Source organism: Leptonotus elevatus, chromosome 1 (genome assembly GCF_054856555.1).
Source record: "Leptonotus elevatus isolate MCC_2025b chromosome 1, RoL_Lele_1.0, whole genome shotgun sequence".
In the NCBI taxonomy this organism is placed as follows: Eukaryota; Metazoa; Chordata; class Actinopteri; order Syngnathiformes; family Syngnathidae; genus Leptonotus; species Leptonotus elevatus.
The window spans coordinates 28,353,148-28,371,626 of NC_141239.1; the positions used below are offsets into that span (position 1 = coordinate 28,353,148).

The 18,479-nt window shown below is 39.5% G+C and overlaps 1 protein-coding gene across 2 annotated transcripts in view; it reads right to left on the bottom strand.

Moving 5' to 3' along the window:
* Positions 1-5,298: 5,298 nt before the first annotated feature.
* The window catches only part of tbcd (tubulin folding cofactor D), a 30,098-nt gene continuing 16,917 nt past the window's right edge, over positions 5,299-18,479 (bottom strand). The window contains exons 15-39 of one of the 2 annotated variants that reach the window (XM_086088767.1): positions 18,220-18,277; positions 18,112-18,141; positions 17,471-17,556; positions 17,284-17,364; positions 17,046-17,119; positions 16,790-16,907; positions 15,073-15,133; positions 14,976-14,998; positions 14,869-14,900; positions 14,719-14,781; positions 14,565-14,641; positions 14,332-14,413; positions 13,301-13,419; positions 13,111-13,202; positions 11,425-11,565; positions 10,079-10,162; positions 8,849-9,007; positions 8,640-8,778; positions 6,887-7,011; positions 6,583-6,660; positions 6,403-6,489; positions 6,226-6,313; positions 5,704-5,813; positions 5,531-5,615; positions 5,299-5,406 (exon numbers count right to left, since the gene is read on the bottom strand). In XM_086088767.1, coding sequence (XP_085944893.1) covers positions 5,395-5,406; positions 5,531-5,615; positions 5,704-5,813; positions 6,226-6,313; positions 6,403-6,489; positions 6,583-6,660; positions 6,887-7,011; positions 8,640-8,778; positions 8,849-9,007; positions 10,079-10,162; positions 11,425-11,565; positions 13,111-13,202; positions 13,301-13,419; positions 14,332-14,413; positions 14,565-14,641; positions 14,719-14,781; positions 14,869-14,900; positions 14,976-14,998; positions 15,073-15,133; positions 16,790-16,907; positions 17,046-17,119; positions 17,284-17,364; positions 17,471-17,556; positions 18,112-18,141; positions 18,220-18,277 — 2,104 coding nt within the window. In that variant the 3' untranslated portion in view covers positions 5,299-5,394. Of the gene's footprint in view, positions 5,407-5,530; positions 5,616-5,703; positions 5,814-6,225; positions 6,314-6,402; positions 6,490-6,582; positions 6,661-6,886; positions 7,012-8,639; positions 8,779-8,848; positions 9,008-10,078; positions 10,163-11,424; positions 11,566-13,110; positions 13,203-13,300; positions 13,420-14,331; positions 14,414-14,564; positions 14,642-14,718; positions 14,782-14,868; positions 14,901-14,975; positions 14,999-15,072; positions 15,134-16,789; positions 16,908-17,045; positions 17,120-17,283; positions 17,365-17,470; positions 17,557-18,111; positions 18,142-18,219; positions 18,278-18,479 lie in introns of those variants that run through there. The other variant, XR_015096453.1, reaches the window with a different exon arrangement.

An 18,479-nucleotide genomic window follows, 5' to 3' on the forward strand; every position in this document is an offset into this window, starting at 1 on the left:
TGGGTGAGCGGTGCAGGTGACAGCAGCATGTAAGGTTCACTACTATAAATAAATCCATCCATCCATTATCTTAACTGCTTATAATATGGTAAAAATACATTACAAAAAACACTTTTAAATTGCAAAATAGAAAATTAGAGAACAATTCTAATTTGACATTTTGAGTGTAGGACTCAGGGGAGGTTCTTGAACGCAACACAGCTCTCTGCATTGCATAGTTGGAACAGCTGCAGCACCGCTCCATACATTTGGGGGGCAATTACAGTCCAGACCGCATTAATGAACTTGCCGAACAAGCTTGGAGGATGCTGGTCGCAGGTGCAGAGACCAAAAAACACAGGAAGTCCTGGCACGGAGTTCATACAAACACCTGGGAAAAGGTTACCCGCGTGTGTGTTTTTGTGTGTTAATTTCATGCGCGATTGCCACAAAGGTATCGTTTCTAATATGTGAACACACACTATTAAGTCACATCATTATTTTTGATTTAGTTATGATATTTAGCTTAAAATAGAGTATTCGTAGTATTTAATGACAATGTGATGTAGTTTCATTTGTGTCATTCCTATTGGATTTAATTGATTGCTTATTGAAAAGTATGGCTATAAAAGATTTTTGTAACATCGTTTCAATTTTGTATGCAAAAAACCCCAAAAGAGTAAATAAATAAATGAGATGTTTATCTTATTCCTAACTGTTTCACCTTTCACAGGTCACAAAGAGTATAAGCAGCCTTTAACCCACTTTGCCGTACTCCAAAGATGAATGAATAAACGAGGTTATTCTGAGGGCAGCTTGCGGAACTCTCGGCCCCCTTGTGAGCTACAGGCGAGTCATTGATTGTCAACGGAGAAGCGCGGGCCGATTATATAAGCTTGTGATGTTCTTTCAGGTCCGAGCGTCATGAGGCCCGGAAGAAACACGGCTCGTTTGTGCGGCAACGTTGCCGACAACCAGCCGTCCGGATGAAACTGGTGGTGAGACAAGCGCCGCCATTGTCCCCGCGCGGGCCCTGATGACTTGATGCATGACTGGAAAACGGGGAACGATGTTAATCACGTTGCTGCAGGTTTGGGGATATACAGGTTTCTTTGCATAAAGGACTAGTCATGCAGTTAAACCAACAAGGCTTTCTCTGCCTAAATGCTATCTGAAGTACTGACCCACATTTGAAATGCAAATTCTAGTATGTGTCCCATGCAATTGTTTTCATTTATTCCCAATTATCTATTCGCTTCATTTTGTAGCATTTTTTTCGGCTGCACTGCTTCTGGTATGTGTTTAGGGACATTACTGTAGATTTCTTGGTCCAATCAGATTTCAGGGTCTGTGTGTCTGTCAATCTAATTTGCTTAGGGCCTTCACAATGATGTCATTTACAGTGAGATTGCTTCTTTGACGAATCAAATGTCCAATTTGTCCTCACAGGGACAGAAATCTGGCCATCATAGAAGTCAGGATTTTCTCGACCTCTGATTGGCTGGTCAGAGCGAAACCTATGACAGTCAACGTTGACTAGCAATCTGTTGTGATATGCAAACATGAACACACTTAATGGTTTACTGATGATGTCTTTTATTTATTTAAAGTTTATTCACGTTATTAAATCAATATCGATTCTGAACTGCTCCACATGATGTAAAGACAAACATGAAATACTGTAATAAAAAAGAGCAAAAATAATACAGTAAATGATATGAATTGGTATTGATGGTTTTTATAAGTGCAATGTGATACGAGTTAATATGAAGAAATGAATTAAGCCAAAGTGCCAAATGCACGGCCGCCACTGAAAGTCGGATGCGCCGATTTGAAATTAAATGGAAATATTTCCATGAGAAGTCACACAAAACTTCAAGCATCAAAGGATTGATTTGGGTTGAGCTATTTCTTTGGCTTTGGGGTCCAAAGCCTGTTACAAAGCACTTATTTGTGTCGCTACTTTGTAAACACAACTCCTCAGTAAGTTGCAGTAATTAGTCATTTTTTTGCAAAGGGCAAGCAAAGAATATATGCCGATGAGTGATGTTATATTGTGTTCAGAAATCAAACGATGAGATGAATAAAGGGTTTGAATACCGCGGCATAGATGCTATTTGTTAGCCTGCCCATCTATAGTGATTCTGACACTGTAAAAAATCAAATAAAATGACCGTTGATAAAAGAGTGCTTGTTGAAAATTCACGTTCTTGCGTACACCAATGTATGTTTAGAAATTGTCCATAACTTATAATTAATTATATTGAATTGCTCCAACACAACAGTATGACTTCTGGCCATGCAGGTCACCACCTTTGTTCAGATTAAGGTTCCTCAAGAGACTTTAAAAAAAACAACTTGTATGATGATAGTGTGTTTATAAAAGTATTGATTTAGTCCACTAAAGGCCATATAATATGTGTCAGGTGCATTTATATGGTTACTTTTAAACTTAGCACATTAAATCAAGTTCACGTATTCAAACGTTGCCTTTCCAACTCACCTAAAAGAGTTATTCACCTTTGAACATATGAAGACACGTTAACAATTGAACACATATTGATGTGAGAACTGAAAAAAAATATTATACACTTAAGACAATAAAATATTTTATTTTTTATTTTTGTTTTTTTACAGTTTTACATTATGTGTTACCATTAAGGTAGCGGACTTTAAGCCAAATCTACAATATGTCGTTGCTTATACACAACGTGCAAATGTTATGTTTATCTTTACAGTAAACGTCAAAGAAGAGAGCCAATAAATTGCTTGAAGTCTCATTTGTTTAAGAATTTGCCAAACTGCTGTTTGTTGTGACGTGGGAACAAATTAAACTCTTATGTCAAGGCACCACTGCATAAGTGTGGAAAGTATAAGGAGCCGATTGCTAATGTCAGCGCGAGCGCCCCCTAATCATCAAGCCCCCAATTCCCTCCACAAGGCCGCCTTTGTATGTGAGCGATCGCCATGGCTACCGGCAGCAAACTGTAAGCCTTCTCACAATTCATCATCTCAGGCCCCTAGCACTGTACTGAAAGCTTTTTGCTCACTTTACCATCAATCTGCCTCTGCAAGCTGGGAAAAAACACCACAACCCCCACCCCCTTTTTCACGATAAAACCACTCCAGGAATGTCCATCTGGGGCTGGGAATTAATTAAAGTCGAATTACGGGCCGGGGCGATATTAAGACTCGAAGCGGCAGTCAAATATAACGACACCCGCGGAGGGCAAGGACTGAATGTGGCATTGTTGAGTCGACCGCTCGCACAATCAACAATGCTATCGCTAATATGGTTACATAGCATAGCCACAATCAATTCTTGTGGCCGCTATCTAGTAACCTTCACATGACAAAGTGGAGATATCATCCAGAGGTTAGAAATCTAGGAAGCACAATGGATCCTAACAGGCATACTCGAGTAGTTTATGAGGCTGTTTAAATGATTGGTTTCCTTGTACTTTATGTTTACAGGCATAATGAAAATCATAAAGAAGAAGGATGCAAATCAGGGGTGGGCAAAGTATTGCTCACTATGTTCTTTTGATACGGCACACCTATTTACATTAACAAGAGTCCTGGAATAGCAGGTTTTCTTCAAATTGATGAATTGAATCGTATTTATTACCAAACTATGACTATCACGTGACCATTAGCCATTTTTACAAAAATAGCTTAATTGCTTAAAATATATTTCTTAAAAATGCAGGAAATTGAATTTGGCATCGCTACTGCTACGTGTGGCCAAAAAATGACACCGCGCACTTCCTTCTACACATACACAATGCCCGCATGACGTCACATACGCAGACAGAGGACAGGAAATTCTAACCCGAACCCAGTCTGAAAACTATTGGCCAGAGGCTTGGAGGAGTTTGAACCCATTGTGAACAGCTAAGGTGTTCATCTGCTAAATAGAAGACATTTGAGTGATAAATGTTAAATAAAAAGGCTATTGCAAAGATATTTTGGGGAAATTTTCGACATTGAGCAGCTTTAAATAATTGTTAGTCGTCTAAATTATGAATTAAGAAAATGAAATAAAATGGTAAGATTCCTAAATATTTTACACTAAAATTCCCAAATTCTGAGATATTTTGCACCTTGCACATTTCTTGACCATTAGCTGCGTTTCACATAAACTAATTATTACAATTATTGTGAATAATAAAATGCAAATATTGGTAAAATTGTGTTTTAATTTACGTATGTATTGTATTATAAGGGAGTCATTAATCATAAGAAAATATTAGTAAAATAAATTATTTTACCAAGTTAAATGTTTTTTTTTTATTTGTGTTGTATTAAATGATTAAAAATGGCTAAATGTATTTTGCACCGTTTGCTTTTAGTTGAATAATTTAATGATTATTTTTATGTTTTATAGATTGGTTTTGGTTGTCTTCTTGTAATTTGATGTACCTGTAAAGACTTTTGCAATACCATGTGTACGAATCATGCTCTACAAATAAACTTGCCTTGCTTTAACAATTCAAAATACTAAGCATATTCAGAATATCTAACCCCCAAAATTCACACATTTCCAAAATAAATTCCCCAAGTTAAGACATATTTTGACATTATTGCCTTGTCATTCTCCATTTAGACATTGATTTCAGTTCAGCTTTTCTATACACATTCATTCATAGACTTATTTTTTTTTTAAATTAACATTATACTTCATCTACACAGTACAAATGACCTGGCTTATGTGTCCGCACTCACCCACTTCTGACCTTAATCACAATAAAAAGGCTGTCAAGTTAAAAGAACTCCACCCACATGCGTTAAGGGTGAGCGCACAGTTCTGCCAGTAAAAGAATAACCCTTGTCGATTTAATCCTGTTAGCACAAAGAATGTAATGCAATATGTCCACAAGGCTCTAAGCATTGTGTGATAAACACTCCAAAAATATGACGCAACAACTGCAGCTTTGTCAAGCGGCAGGCAAGGACAATGTGGATCTTCTCAGAATGGACAAATAGCAAAAGAAGGGCTTGTGTTAAACAGGCGGGCAACCAGGAAGGATGCGACCCAACCAGTTTTTGCCAGCTGTACCTCAAGAAGAAAAAGACTGGAATCCATGCGGAAGGGCCGTAAGTGGTCCGATCCTGGAGGCGTTTGCCTGCGACTTGACCTCAAAATAATGGAAACCAAGGTAGATGAAACTCAAATTCAGCCATGCTGCCCACATACTGCACATTATTCGTTGAGAAATTTAAAAAAACTACAAATGTTTGGTAATTTAAAAAATAAGGCATCCTCTACTTGAATTGTTGTGACATTCTTAACGCGACAAAAGAGGGTGAAGCAAAGGATGGTCTTGCCTATTTATTATCTTGGTTTCTAACTAATGGAAGAGCAATTGATATCATACAGGATGCCATCCATTTTGCGACTCATCATTGGGAATGTTAGGTGGGTTTCTGCCAGAGAGGAAGAAAGAGACACACACAAAAAGTGGTGTGTAATTTGCATATAGAGTATCAAACAAAGTAGATGCACCTCCCAAGTGAGATAATAGAGTAGAATTTGTTGTGGAGGTGTTACCTGAGCAACCGGTTGCTTCATGGGGACGCCCAGCAAATCACGCAGCTGATTTCTAGTGGGGCGCAAAATGGCAGGCTCACTCTCCCTTGGGAAAGGAAAAAAAAGAAGGGAATGTTCCAAATTGACACACGTGACGTTCGAAAGGTATCATTTCTCAAAACGTGACCCGTTACCAGTTGGTATCGCTGAGCAGGTTCATGACTTCGTCCAAAACCTCAGGATCGACAACGCCGTCGTAAGTCAGCAGCATCTCGTACATCAGGCTAGCCGTTGTTGTTCTTACCTTACAAAGAAAAAAAACAACCTCAAATTATTTGACTTTACTGCTTGGATCTTTTCTTTTTTTTTTATTCTTTGTGGCAGCTTCTTTCGTTCAGTGTCCGGTGTAAGGCATAAGGAATTTTATGAGAAATTGTTGAACATTTAAAATGAAAATGTATTAAGGATCGTTTTGATAAAACAGATAGGGATTTTTTTTGGGGTCCAACGTGAAGCATTTACTGTCACATTATCTGTGAGAAAATATTTTTTCAGCGTTTCAATAAATTATAAACTGTGACAAAGAGTTTCAAAGCTTGTTTTGAACAATGTCCCTTGCTTTTTCTACAAGCAACTGGAAAACAAATATATTAAAACTGGATCAATCACATTTTATTTTAAAGCCATACTGACCACATTGTTGTTTATTTTCTTACCACAAGGTATGAGTGGCAGATCAGCATCAGCAGCTGGTAGAGGATCTCCTTCCGGACTTCCCCCGGGAACTGGATGAGGCCACAATAGCTGGCAGAGATCAACGAGCAACACAAGTCAGCACGGATGTCTGTTTTTTGTTTGTTTGTTTGTTTGTTTGAACACAACGGGACACTCACACGGCAGCACAGGCGCGCAGCTTGTACACGTCCGTGGATCGCCTGACCACTTTGCACAGCGACAGCATGTCCACGCAGAATGGATGACTTGGTGGCAACAAACAGAAAATACATGAGCAGACATTTCCAACATATGTGCCCGTTTGGAAACCTACACAAAAATGGTGCAGCAATACTCACTTCTCTTCTGTGGTGAAGATGTCAAAGCAGCCATTGGACAATAATTGGTTCAACATATTGAGGAAAGGGAGGGCAATCCTGAAAGGTACATAACCATATGATATAATCAATTAGGACGCTTAATGATATACGCGATGCTGCCGAACACAAATAGAGGAGACGAGGCTGAAACAATATTTTTATATTAGACATGGATTTGGCCTATAACAGATTGTAGGTCATCCGAAAATCAGGGAACAGACGATATTTGGGAATGTATACCTCACTTTAGGTGACAACAAACAAGAAGCGCTTCAGTTCGTACCTTGTGTTGCGCACATTGTCTCTCAAGATCTGAATCAACACGTCCATAGCAAAGTGCTGTAGAGCGGCGCGGTCATGCTGGATCCCACGCAGGTAGTCAAACAGAGACTGGGAGGAGGCCGTCACCTGGACAGAGGCAGAAAAGGTCGTCAGTTAATAGACACACATCTACCATCGCTCTGTGTATGACATTATACTATCATTGACATCCAATCTGCTGGAGCTCTGTGTCGAGAATTGTGTCTAATGTCCCCATGGGCACTAAAAATAAACTGTGATCAAATGGTCAATTATGAGCCTTATGACCACAAATTACTTGTACAAACAGTTACGCATTTGTTGATGAAAATAAATCCTCTTTATGGCTCCCTAAATATATGCAGATTTACCCAAGGGCCTGCGTATGGACGCTTACTGGAAGGCTAGTCGATACTTTGGCTGTGTGTGTGTCTATGTGTGTGTGTAAGAGTGAGAACGCTGATGTTGGCCCGCATATTGATTCAGGCCTGGCTCATTTTACAGGCGGCCCTGTGAAAACATATCCATCCAGTACGTCTCCGGGGATGCGCATCTAAAGACGAGCTGTGAGAGCGAAAACGAACTCCGCCGACACACTCGACTTGAATTCGACTGACCTCATCATCGACGCGGTTGTTTTGCTTATTTCATCCCCCAAGACTAAAAGGGGGAGAATGAGTGTCATGTACAGGGGAGGAACTTGCCTGACCCCAATGTTGTTAAGATTCAACTGAAAGAGAGTTGCTGGCAAGGAAGTAAAACCATATTATGATTAGAGTGCAAAAGGGTGGCACAGACTTTGTGAGATGCATGGCTCCCTCTTTTGGGCAGTTTCAGACTACCTTCATACACACACAGGTACATTTACATTTTACAATGCACATTATACATTGAAAAAGCGGGTGAGGACCACATTCACAAGAAGTCATTCCCTATCAGGATACCGTGTGAGATAGTCAGGGGTGCCGGGGGAAATTAATTAGTTTGTTCAAAAGTTATTTCATAATTACAAATATGACTGGGAAAAAAATAAAAATACTTTTTATGCCAGAAGGCACCATAAACATGTGTATCAACCTGTTGCCATTCATAAAAAAGGGGTGTCAAATCCAGGTCCAAGGAGTAAAGGACCTGCCACAGTTTGGCTTTAGCTTCATCCACTCAACCTTATTGTGCTCTTTGGTTTATGCATGTATGGGAAACACTACAAATACACTGGAGTATAATGTTTTTAAATTGACAAAATAAACACAAAATTGAACACATAAAGATAATAAATAAAGATAATCAAAAACATGATCAATTAGAAAGCAAAAACAAATGTTAAAATATGTATATGAAATGTAACGATGTAAACAACCATCCATCCTCTGTATTGCTTATCCTGTGCACGGTCGCAGGGTTCAACATAAGCTGCTTCATAAAGAAGCAAAATACATAAATTAAAAAAAAAACCCACTAACATCTACTCACTAATAGTGCAAAAGATTTGTTTTGGAAAAGTTTCACCCTGGCCACAGTTTTCCAGAAAGTAGCGTTTCAGACACATCATTTGCAAGTGGACAAAAAGGCAGAAAAAGGATTTAAAAATACCCATGTGTCAACATGGCCTCTATGATACTTGGCAGACTGTAGACTGGGATGGAAAATGTTTCAATTTTCCCTCATGAGTCACACCCTTTTCCAAACAATTCAATGTCGCCGCGCTCTACGAGATGAGTGTGCAATCCACTTACTGTGGATTGGGTCAACCCACCCACAGACACAGTGAGGCCCAGCAAGGTTTGGTATTGGTACTCGGGCAGTCCGAGTAGCTGGGTGACATACGGGAACGCTTGGGATGGAGCTTTCCAGTTCAGACTGGCTTTGACTTCCCTGAAAAAAAGGAGACCGACTCGTCAATGTGACACCGCAAAGCAGGTGATGAATGACCGTGGGCGCTTACGGTGGAAAGATGCTCAGCAGCTCCTCCCTGTGGGGGATGTGTGGAACTGTGGGATCAGAGTAGTGCAGGAGCTGAGTGAAGATGATGCCGGCGTGCGCTCTGTAGTGGTCAATCTTCTCTGCTGACTGCCGTGCCAGCCTGCACATCATACACTTCACCCTGCAAGGAAGGTGACAGAAACATTACTTCCAAAAAATGCCATAGGTACGAAGGAGTGTATATGTTCCTATTAGATTTGAACAATTAAAAAAAACATCAAATTTTTCTCATCAAGCCATGCACTCCATTTATTTTTGACACCAGCGCCAATGCTTCCCAGTGTGGCACCTTGCTCCACAAAACGTGAGTCCGCAATTGCAGTTTCATCTGAGCTGCTAGCCAATTGAGCTAAAAAGTATTGTTTCTTGTCAAACATGCCTATCGTGCATTGTGAATGGAAGATACGTCACGAAGATTCACTTAACACTTCCAGCGGCACCTACAAAATAAAAGTCACTCCATATTCCAGCTGTCAGGACAACTTTATTGTGATGAGGTACGACAACAACAGTGTAACTGTGCACAAAATAAATTTTCAACTAAATGAATGAACAACCTCACTGTCAAAGCCCGCATGCCATAGAAAGATTGGCCATCTCTCCTATGGAATCAGTAAGGTTTCTTTTTTTTCTTAATTTTTCAAAAACGGAATTCTTCAGTGGCGATAGCGGTCTCTTTTACCGCCAAAAACGTTTAATGACATATACTAAAATCTAAATAAATGCCGCCAAAAACGTTAATTGACGTCTACTACGGGTTTTTCCCCTCAATGGGCAATGGAACTTGTTGGTAGGGCTCCTTTTGCAAATGGGTGTAAAAATCACAAGACAGCTACTAACTATGGCCAGCAGATGGCAGCATTGTATCTCTTTTCAATGGGCTCCCGGGAGTATGGAATTACACTGAAACATGACGAATCTGATTACTGTAAATAGAACGTTTTCAAGGATGACGTGAATGGTCAAAGACTTTGTCACATTAAATCAAATTCACAGCGCGTCATTAACCTTTAATTCAAGTGTATTTATTCAGTGGAGGGAAAAAAAAATCCACGTTAAGAAATATTTATTTTACATCAAATAATGTGTGCCACAATAATTAGCATCCCTGACATAACTGTGTATGATGTGTACGATGAACCAAGATAGCACAAAGGAACACTACAATAAAGACGGATGGACATTTACTCACTGATCTGGGTGAAGTGTCTCTGGAGCTGTTCTGGTCACCAGGATGGTCACATCCTTAAGACTCGTCATTGCTGCCTCCCGCACCCTATAAGGAAAATCAAATGGAACAGCCAAAAAATGAGTATGTGCACTGAGGTAGTAACAGAGTAGGTGGTGTACATTGAAATTGTCAAACCTCCAAAATCAAATGCATCTCAATAAATTCATTAATCGTGAAAGACCATTTATTTCAGTAGCTCAACTCAAGGGGATTCACATATTACAATAGATTGAAATCAAAAGGGAAAATACTTTTTCATACCAAATTCTATTTAAAAAATAATTTGATGTAATATTAAAATTTCTTGAGATTGTGAATTTCGGATTTTTGTTAGCACATCCAAATTATACAAAAATACAACATTAACATATTTCAATTTGTGTACAGAAAGGTTATCATAATTAATGAAAATAAATGAAAAAAAAACAACAAACATATTTAAAAAACATTCTGAAAACAAAATAAAAATTAGTGTTTTTTTAAAATGACTGGCTGAAATAATTTGAACTACAGTAACTGTAATTAATGTCAAAATGTCCTTCGTTTTAATATTTGTAATTATCTTTATACGTAAACTTTGGGAATAAATTTTAAATGTACTTATCTCTGTCACTTTTACGATGACTGTACAGCCATTTGGCACATCGAAGTTGTTACAGACAGTTGGGTACAACATATATAAGCCATGCCATCAGGCAGTGCCCTTGAATTATGGCTTTTTATTTGTTGTTTTAGGTCTTCTTTTTTTTGTATTAGGGACCTTTTTCAGTCTTGCACTTGACAAATACCCTGCACTTAAAAAATAAAGCTAAAACTAATGCTAAAACTAATTAAAAACCCCTACATTTAGGAAGCATTCTAGAGATTCTAATAATTAAAACTGATTTTGAAAAGAAAATTAAATAAGGAAATTAAAAACTAATGAAAAATCTAAAACTATTATAACCCTGGTGTATAATGAATCTATACAATGAATTTCCCTTTTTGAATCAAACTAATGAAATAAATTGAGTTTGTACAATATTGGAGTTTATTGAGATGTACCTGTGGGTTTTGTGTTTCTAAATAAAGGGAGAAAGAATCCGCCCATCCCGTGTCGCAAGAAAGAACAAACGACAAGCTTGGTGGCATTCCTGCTGAGGAAGTAAGCATCACCTCGGGCTACTGCTAAGACAATCCAGCCCGTCGTGTCTGTGTATCCCAGGGTGGAGGGAAAAAGTGAGACATGACTAAATGCCCTGATAGAGGGGAACATTCTCAATACCTGCGGCAAAACAAAATAAAAACATACACCAAGCACGTCTCACCAGGCGCCCACGTCCCCTCTGCTGTCCGTGGTGTAGTCGTCCATGCTGTCCAGGAGGACGGCGTACACGTCGGCTATGTTCTCTGAGCACAGAAACATCGCTGGAGGGCCGTCGGCACAAACACCCGCCTTCATACACACTCTAATTAGAAAAAATAATGAATATGGTCACATGAAGCCAACACTCTTCAAACACTTATTCGAGATTTTTTAACACTCCGCAGCTGCGCTAAACTCCTCATTAACATGAATATATATACCTTAGGTCCATAATTACAAATAACTGATATTACAAAGTGGATTCTTATTTGTTGAATGGGTGTCTTCTGGATGAAAAAGACGCAAAACAGTGGCAAAGTTGTATAAACATTGTTGAAAAATATTTGCCTTCTTTGGAGCATTTCTTATAAAAGTTAACTGAAAATTTAAATAGTACTCTGAAGTTTACATACTTTCACATTGATCTATTAATGGAGGTCTGACTTTTTTTTTTTAAAGGCTGATGCCGATATTTGTCAACATGCTGAACATCTGCACCGATATTGTACCCGGCCAATAATTGGTCTACTATTTACAATGTTTCTAATGTCCCATGTTGTCCAAAGTTGCCACAGTACATAAATGACATGCATATGCTCTTAAAAAAGTCACATCAGCGTTTTGTTGGTTCCACAGTCAAGATTGCGTGATGTTACCATGAGACATTTCATAAATTACAGAATGTTTATTTATTTTGAGTAGGGATGCTCGATATCAGTGGTCGATAATTATCATCAATTATCGACCAATTTGACAGATAATAAAGAAATCCGCCGATAATAATAGACATGCCACGTTGGTCCACCTGCTTGTGGCTCAAGTTGTGCCCAACTCCTCAACCCTTCCCCTCTGCTATGGTTGTGTCGCATATTTGTGATGTCATAATGTGCGCGACCTCGTGTTCACAGAAGATGTATCATGTTGACATGGTAGTCACCAGTTTGGGCTTTCTTTACTGTGTCTCCCCAAATTGTTCCCATAGCAGTTTTTTTGTTGCGTTTTTTAAACATGGCAAACTCAAAATGAGTTACTAGTTGTCTTTGAAGCAGAGATATCAATAAAATTCAGCTTCATGGTGCTTAACACGATATATTTAACATGTTAGACTTATTGAAAGACTATAAAGTATATTTGTATTCAAGTTAATTTTGCAAATATTTATCGGCTTACTTATCGGTTATCGACATCGGCGCTTTCTAAATTACTGGTTTATCGGTATCGGTTGAAAAGAGCATTATCGTGCATCCCTAATTTTGAGATTTGAGACTTTTTGAAATCATTGATATCCTACTTGTTAACATTTTTTAAGACGTTTGAAAGATTGATTGACGATATTGTAATGCAAAGTTATGCCTTATTTATAGATTCTTGGAGTCAATAGCTTTTACGACTTTAGAATACGCGGAAAAGGAAATGTGTTAATAAATAAAAATGATGACGGAAAAAAGTAGGATACAATTTGACTGACATGTCATTCAGGTCCTGCAGGTATTGTCAGTCAGGTGTTTATTTTGCACTCAGTGAAGCTTGCACACGGCAGAACAAACAACGAGGACACAAAAGAGGCCCTTTGAAAAACAAGCCCACGTAAAAAAAAGAAAATGAAAAATCACAACCAAATAAGAGAAGAAAATATAGCAGCGCTCACTGAGCCAGTGCTTGGACGGCGTCCCTCCTGGCCTCTGGGAAACGCTCCTCGCGCAGACAGGCGGCGTGCATCTGGCCCAGGCCATCGAGGATCTAAGGCGATACATACATAATGTTACGCTGATGCTGAGTCTAATAATGAGAACGTCAACAATGTGTGTGTGTGTAATGCGTGTTGACTTTAAGCACACCTGCTTCAGTTTGCCGTGGATCATAAAGCCCGGCAGACAGCCGAGGGCGAGGGCAGAGCCGCAACGGGTGAGCATCTGTGGACTTTGCAGCTCATCCATGTACTGAGATACGAGCACACCTAAACACACATTCATTTGGATGTTAAATGATACCGCTGGCGAGCATTTTCTCTGGCTTTCTTCTAAGTAGACAATTGGGAAAAGGCTACAGACTAGGGCTACACGGTATAAACGATATATTCGATAAACGGTATGAACTTACCCGAAGGTTGACATTTTGACCCTACCGGCCAATTGTGCTAATTACATCTTTGTACATCTGTGTTCGGGCTCACTGCTCAGTGTGAAAGATATACCCAAAATGTATGGAAAAAGACCTCCGTGAAATAAACTTTATGTCATACGTCTGTGGCTCAAGAGGTAGAGCCGGTCATCCAGTAACCGTAAGGCCCGCTGTTTGATTCCTGCTCTCTCCAAGTCACGTGTCGTTGCATTATTATTATTAGGGATGCTGCGATCCACTTTTTTCATTACCGATTTGATACCGATACCTTGAGTTCAGTATATGCCGATACCGATCCGATCCACACAAAATTGTCTTTGCACTTTTGCAGCGCTTTGCAATTTTAAAAAACATATTTGCGCCGCCCGGATGATGCCGGAACCAATATTTTGTGTTTCCGCACGGACATTTAGTGCTGCCAGACAGCAAAGCGGAGCTAATGTAAACCTAAACACGGAAATGTGACGCGCCTGATGGCGAGCGGACCTGCTCGACGAATGCCCGTTGCTGGAGGTAAAAACAACACAACTTTAAATAACTTTAAAATGGCGTGATTACTGTGGGAAATGAACGAATAAGAAGGTGCTACGGAAGAGGCGCGGGCGCCGTAAAGTGGAAACGTCGTAGCTCCCTGTATTTTATTTTTTCTAGACCTTGATTTGACTTGTACCCAAAGCAAGTCATAGCCTTAAACCCCCCCCCACCCCACCTCCTCAAAAATGAAGCTAGTTGAGAAAAAAGAACTCACTCTGCTTCTCCGAGTCAGCCTGGTTGAGCTGGGCCTGGTAGTACTCCTCACACAAGGCAGACAAGGCACTTAGCACAGCAGCCTGCAGGTGCACAAAAAAAGCAGCCATGAATTTGAATAGGACAATCTCACATCAAATGAATAAATTGCATATGCCACAAAGGCCAAAAGTCAGCATAAATATGTTAGACACAAATTTTGAAATGGAGCTCACGATAATGTAAATAAATTACCATGATGCCATCCTTCACAGTGCTGGAGACCAGATGAAGCGTCTTGATGGTGTCGTCAATAAGCCCTTGCCAGCCAGCTGAAATATAGAGCAATAATATCATCACACATGTGCTCCAATATTTAATGTGTGTGTATTCGAGCAAACGGACTCACTGATGACTGGGTCACTCTTGAATGGCATTTTGGACAGGGAAAGCTTTTCAATAAGTCTGCACACTTCAATCAAAAAAAAAGGCACTCATGTCAAATTGCAGCACTGATCAAGTTCCAATATTAGTTTTTGTCTTTTACAGAGTGACTCACTGGCGGGCCTCATCAGCTCTCCACCATAACCCCTTTAAAAAACAACAACAGAAAAGCAAATTTATTTTTTGGAATGCCACTCATCCGCATTTTTATTATCAGCTTACCTGTATCGTTTCTTGTCAAGTAGCTGTGTGGGGCAACACATAAGATTCAGCAAAAACTATTGAAAACATTTTTTTTTCATTGGGGAGCGTGTCTTACCTTTTGATGAATGTCCTTCAAAGCAATCACACACTCCGAGGGAATGATGTCCACTATAGTCCTGTTAAACCATTTTTTAAAAGTGTGTTATGGATTTAAGAATGATATAACAGAAATTGCTTTAGTCACCAACCCAACAAATCTACAGGGGAAACTTCTAAAGCTTGTTAAATTTATCATTGGGGGTACATTCTAGCACCACCCACAATATGTGGAAATCTTTGGTACAGAGAGACACTTAAATTTATTAAAACACATTTCTTGAACGTTGGTAAATTGAACAAAAAAAAGCAACAAGCATTAATTGTTGGCTGAGGCCAACAGCAACTCTTACCTATGCCAGGGGTCATCAACCTTTTTGAAAGTGAGATACTTGTTGGGGACTGATTAATGTGAAGGGCTACCAGTTTCACACACACTTCTGAAATAACAAATTTGCTAAAATTACCTTGAATTATGTTAATAATTAATGATGATATACTGCATTTGCGAAGACACTGATCATGTTCATGGTTTTCTCACAATAATCATCAACAATTATTTTATATGGTAGGAAACAGATAAATATCATAATGCTATACTTTATTTCTATAAATCTCTGCAAATATTAACATTGTCAAATGATCAGACCCACAGGCTACTCATGTGGTACTTGAGGACTACTTGGGCTGGTGGCCGTGGGCGCCACATTGGTGATCCCTGTCGTCCCACGTGGACGTGATCTGAGTGGGTTTACGTGTTTTCCCATTCTCCTAGCATCCAATAAAGGCTCCTTTCCCAAATGCAAGGGCATTTAAGTACCAGTAAGTATACTGTAAAAACTAGGGCCCAACCGATTTAATCAGCCGATATTAGCCCTTTTTTTCCCTTTTTTACATCTTACTGTCTGTCAAATACACCTGAAGTTGTTTAAAGTTTTATAACTACCACAACCTGGGTAGTTTGCTTTATGGTGTTTCCCTATTATGTGATAGCATTAAGCTAAAGGATTTTGGTAAGGTAAGTTATATTGTTTAGGGTAAATAGTACACATCATGTAATTGTCTTTGTTTTATTCTTAGATTTACAATCAATTTGGATTGGCAATAAACAGCTTGAAGCAAGCACTTGGCCTCTTTTTTTTGAAGAATTTTCAGTATCTCTTGTGAAGTGTACCTGGCACCATCTAGGGCTAGTACAGTGATCCCTCACTTTTTGCGGGTGCTACGTTCCACGCTCACCCGCGATAGGTGAATTTCCGCAAAGTGGTGGTCGTTAAACCCCAATAAGTCTGGGAGAACACTACATATACATTTCACTGCAAAAAAAAAGAAAAGAAAATACTTTAAATTTTTATAATCTTATAAGGTATTTCTCTGGGTGCTACTCCATGATTCATGTCATGTTGTCAGAGCCATCAACAATCAAGTGAAAGTAAAGCTCATCAGGGAAAAAATTGCTGCGAAATGTAAACCTACACTCTGTGAGTCACAATATTCTCTGAATGGTTGATGCAAGCGGTGAAGTTCGCTCTTTGCGAAGCTCTGATGACCCCATACAGGGATCCTAGCATAAAACACGCAGAACAGTGTTTTCAGCGAAAACATAACAGAAGTTGTTAGTAAGTGGCAACGTAAGATGGCTGCCCTCTGGCTTCAGCCGTGAGGGTCCTATTGAGAGTCCATTCATACACAAGTCTGTGCCTGCATGTTGTCCTTGCTGTGTTTTCAACATCTACCTGCCTTTGTGGACGCCCAGTTTGTAAAGTGCGTATGTCACCTCCGCACACGCCAAGATAGCTCCGTGACGACCTTGAAGGTCTGAACCCACGGCAATGTTCAACAGCTGTGGCAGAACTGCGGAGAGCACACAAGAAAGTGTTTCTTTCCATTACTAATTATACGGTTTCAGTCAAAAATGTGCATTGTGAACAATTAAGCTGCCCTCCAAGGCTCAACGTCATTAAAAGAAACACGTATGGTGACATAGCTTACCTGAAGTCGCCATGTAATCAGGTGCTTGAGGTGTCAGGTTGTGGAGAGCTTTTGAAGTGAGCTCTCGAATCGCACTGAAAAACACATTTAAATTTTTTTTATAATTTCCAGCAAAAATGTCAAGAGATGCACTAATGCAAAGAGAATCAAACATTATTTTACAAGAAGTATTTCTTGGGGGAAAAAATTTGTAATATGACGACGGGGGGGCGGGGGTGTGTGGGGTTGTATTACTTGCCCATCCCAGTGGTTGACCATCTTGACTACCAAATGATCAATCATGGCTTTAGTGTACTCAGGAAAACTTGCAATGTAAACACTGGAAAAAGGAGAACAAAAACAATTGTAAATAAAAATCTCGAAAAAAAAGAAATGGGAAGCTTTGAACACACTGGCATGGGTTTCCTTTTCTAACAAACACTTACCTGGTGTTGAGATAGCAGTGGTTGCGAATCCCCACAGCATGATAATCCGCTGCGGTTGCAATGTCAATGCCATGAGGAAACATCCCCTGTGGACAAATACAAAGCTCTGTAGGTTGTTTTTTGTTTTTTTAGTTATTTTTTAAACGCTGTGTGGAATGATTGAAATGTTGCCCTATGTAGCAAATTGCCCAAAAATATCTTTACAATAGCCTTTTTATTTGACCATTTATGACTAAAAAAAATCTAATTGGCAGATTAACGCCTTAGCTGTTCACTCCTGCAAGCCTCTGGCCAATAGTTTTCATGCTGGATTCGGGTTCGAATTTCCCGTCCTCTGTCTGAGGCTGTAACGTCATGTGCGCATTGGGTACGTGAGAAGGGAGTGTACAGTTTCATTTTCCGACCAAACGTGGCAGTAGCGATTTGTAATTAAAATTTTCTGCATTGGGCCGCTTTAAAGTGATTGCTAGGTCAGTGACTGTTGGGAAATGTGGTTAGTGTTTGCCATTGCCCTGCAGCTGTACTGGAAGACTTTCATCACAACTGCAAGTTGGAGCAGGGAGACTTGGTGGAAAAATTGGGGCGGGAGAATCACAGTTAAGCTACAATATTCAGTCGTGGTCATTAATGTGATTATGAACCTGTCTGCCGACGTTTTCCTGGAAAGCAGCCTGGGACAAAGAAAAAAATAAAAATCTGTCAGTAAAAATTATGCATAATATGTAGGAAGGATGTTAGGAGGGACTTACTGAGGCGGCTTTGCGGCAGCTCACATTTCGATCGAACACGGTTGTAACCAGCAAAGAGCTGTAGAGGCAAACAAAATATGTAAAATTTCAGAATCTCGTCCAGTACACATGCACATGTATAATGATGACTTTCAATACAACAATACATTGCAAGCTATTTGACCAAATACATATATTTAATGCTTATTCTAAAGCTAATGAAGAAGGCTCTAGTGAAATGAAAAAAAAAACACCACTTGCTATGTAGCTAAATAGACATT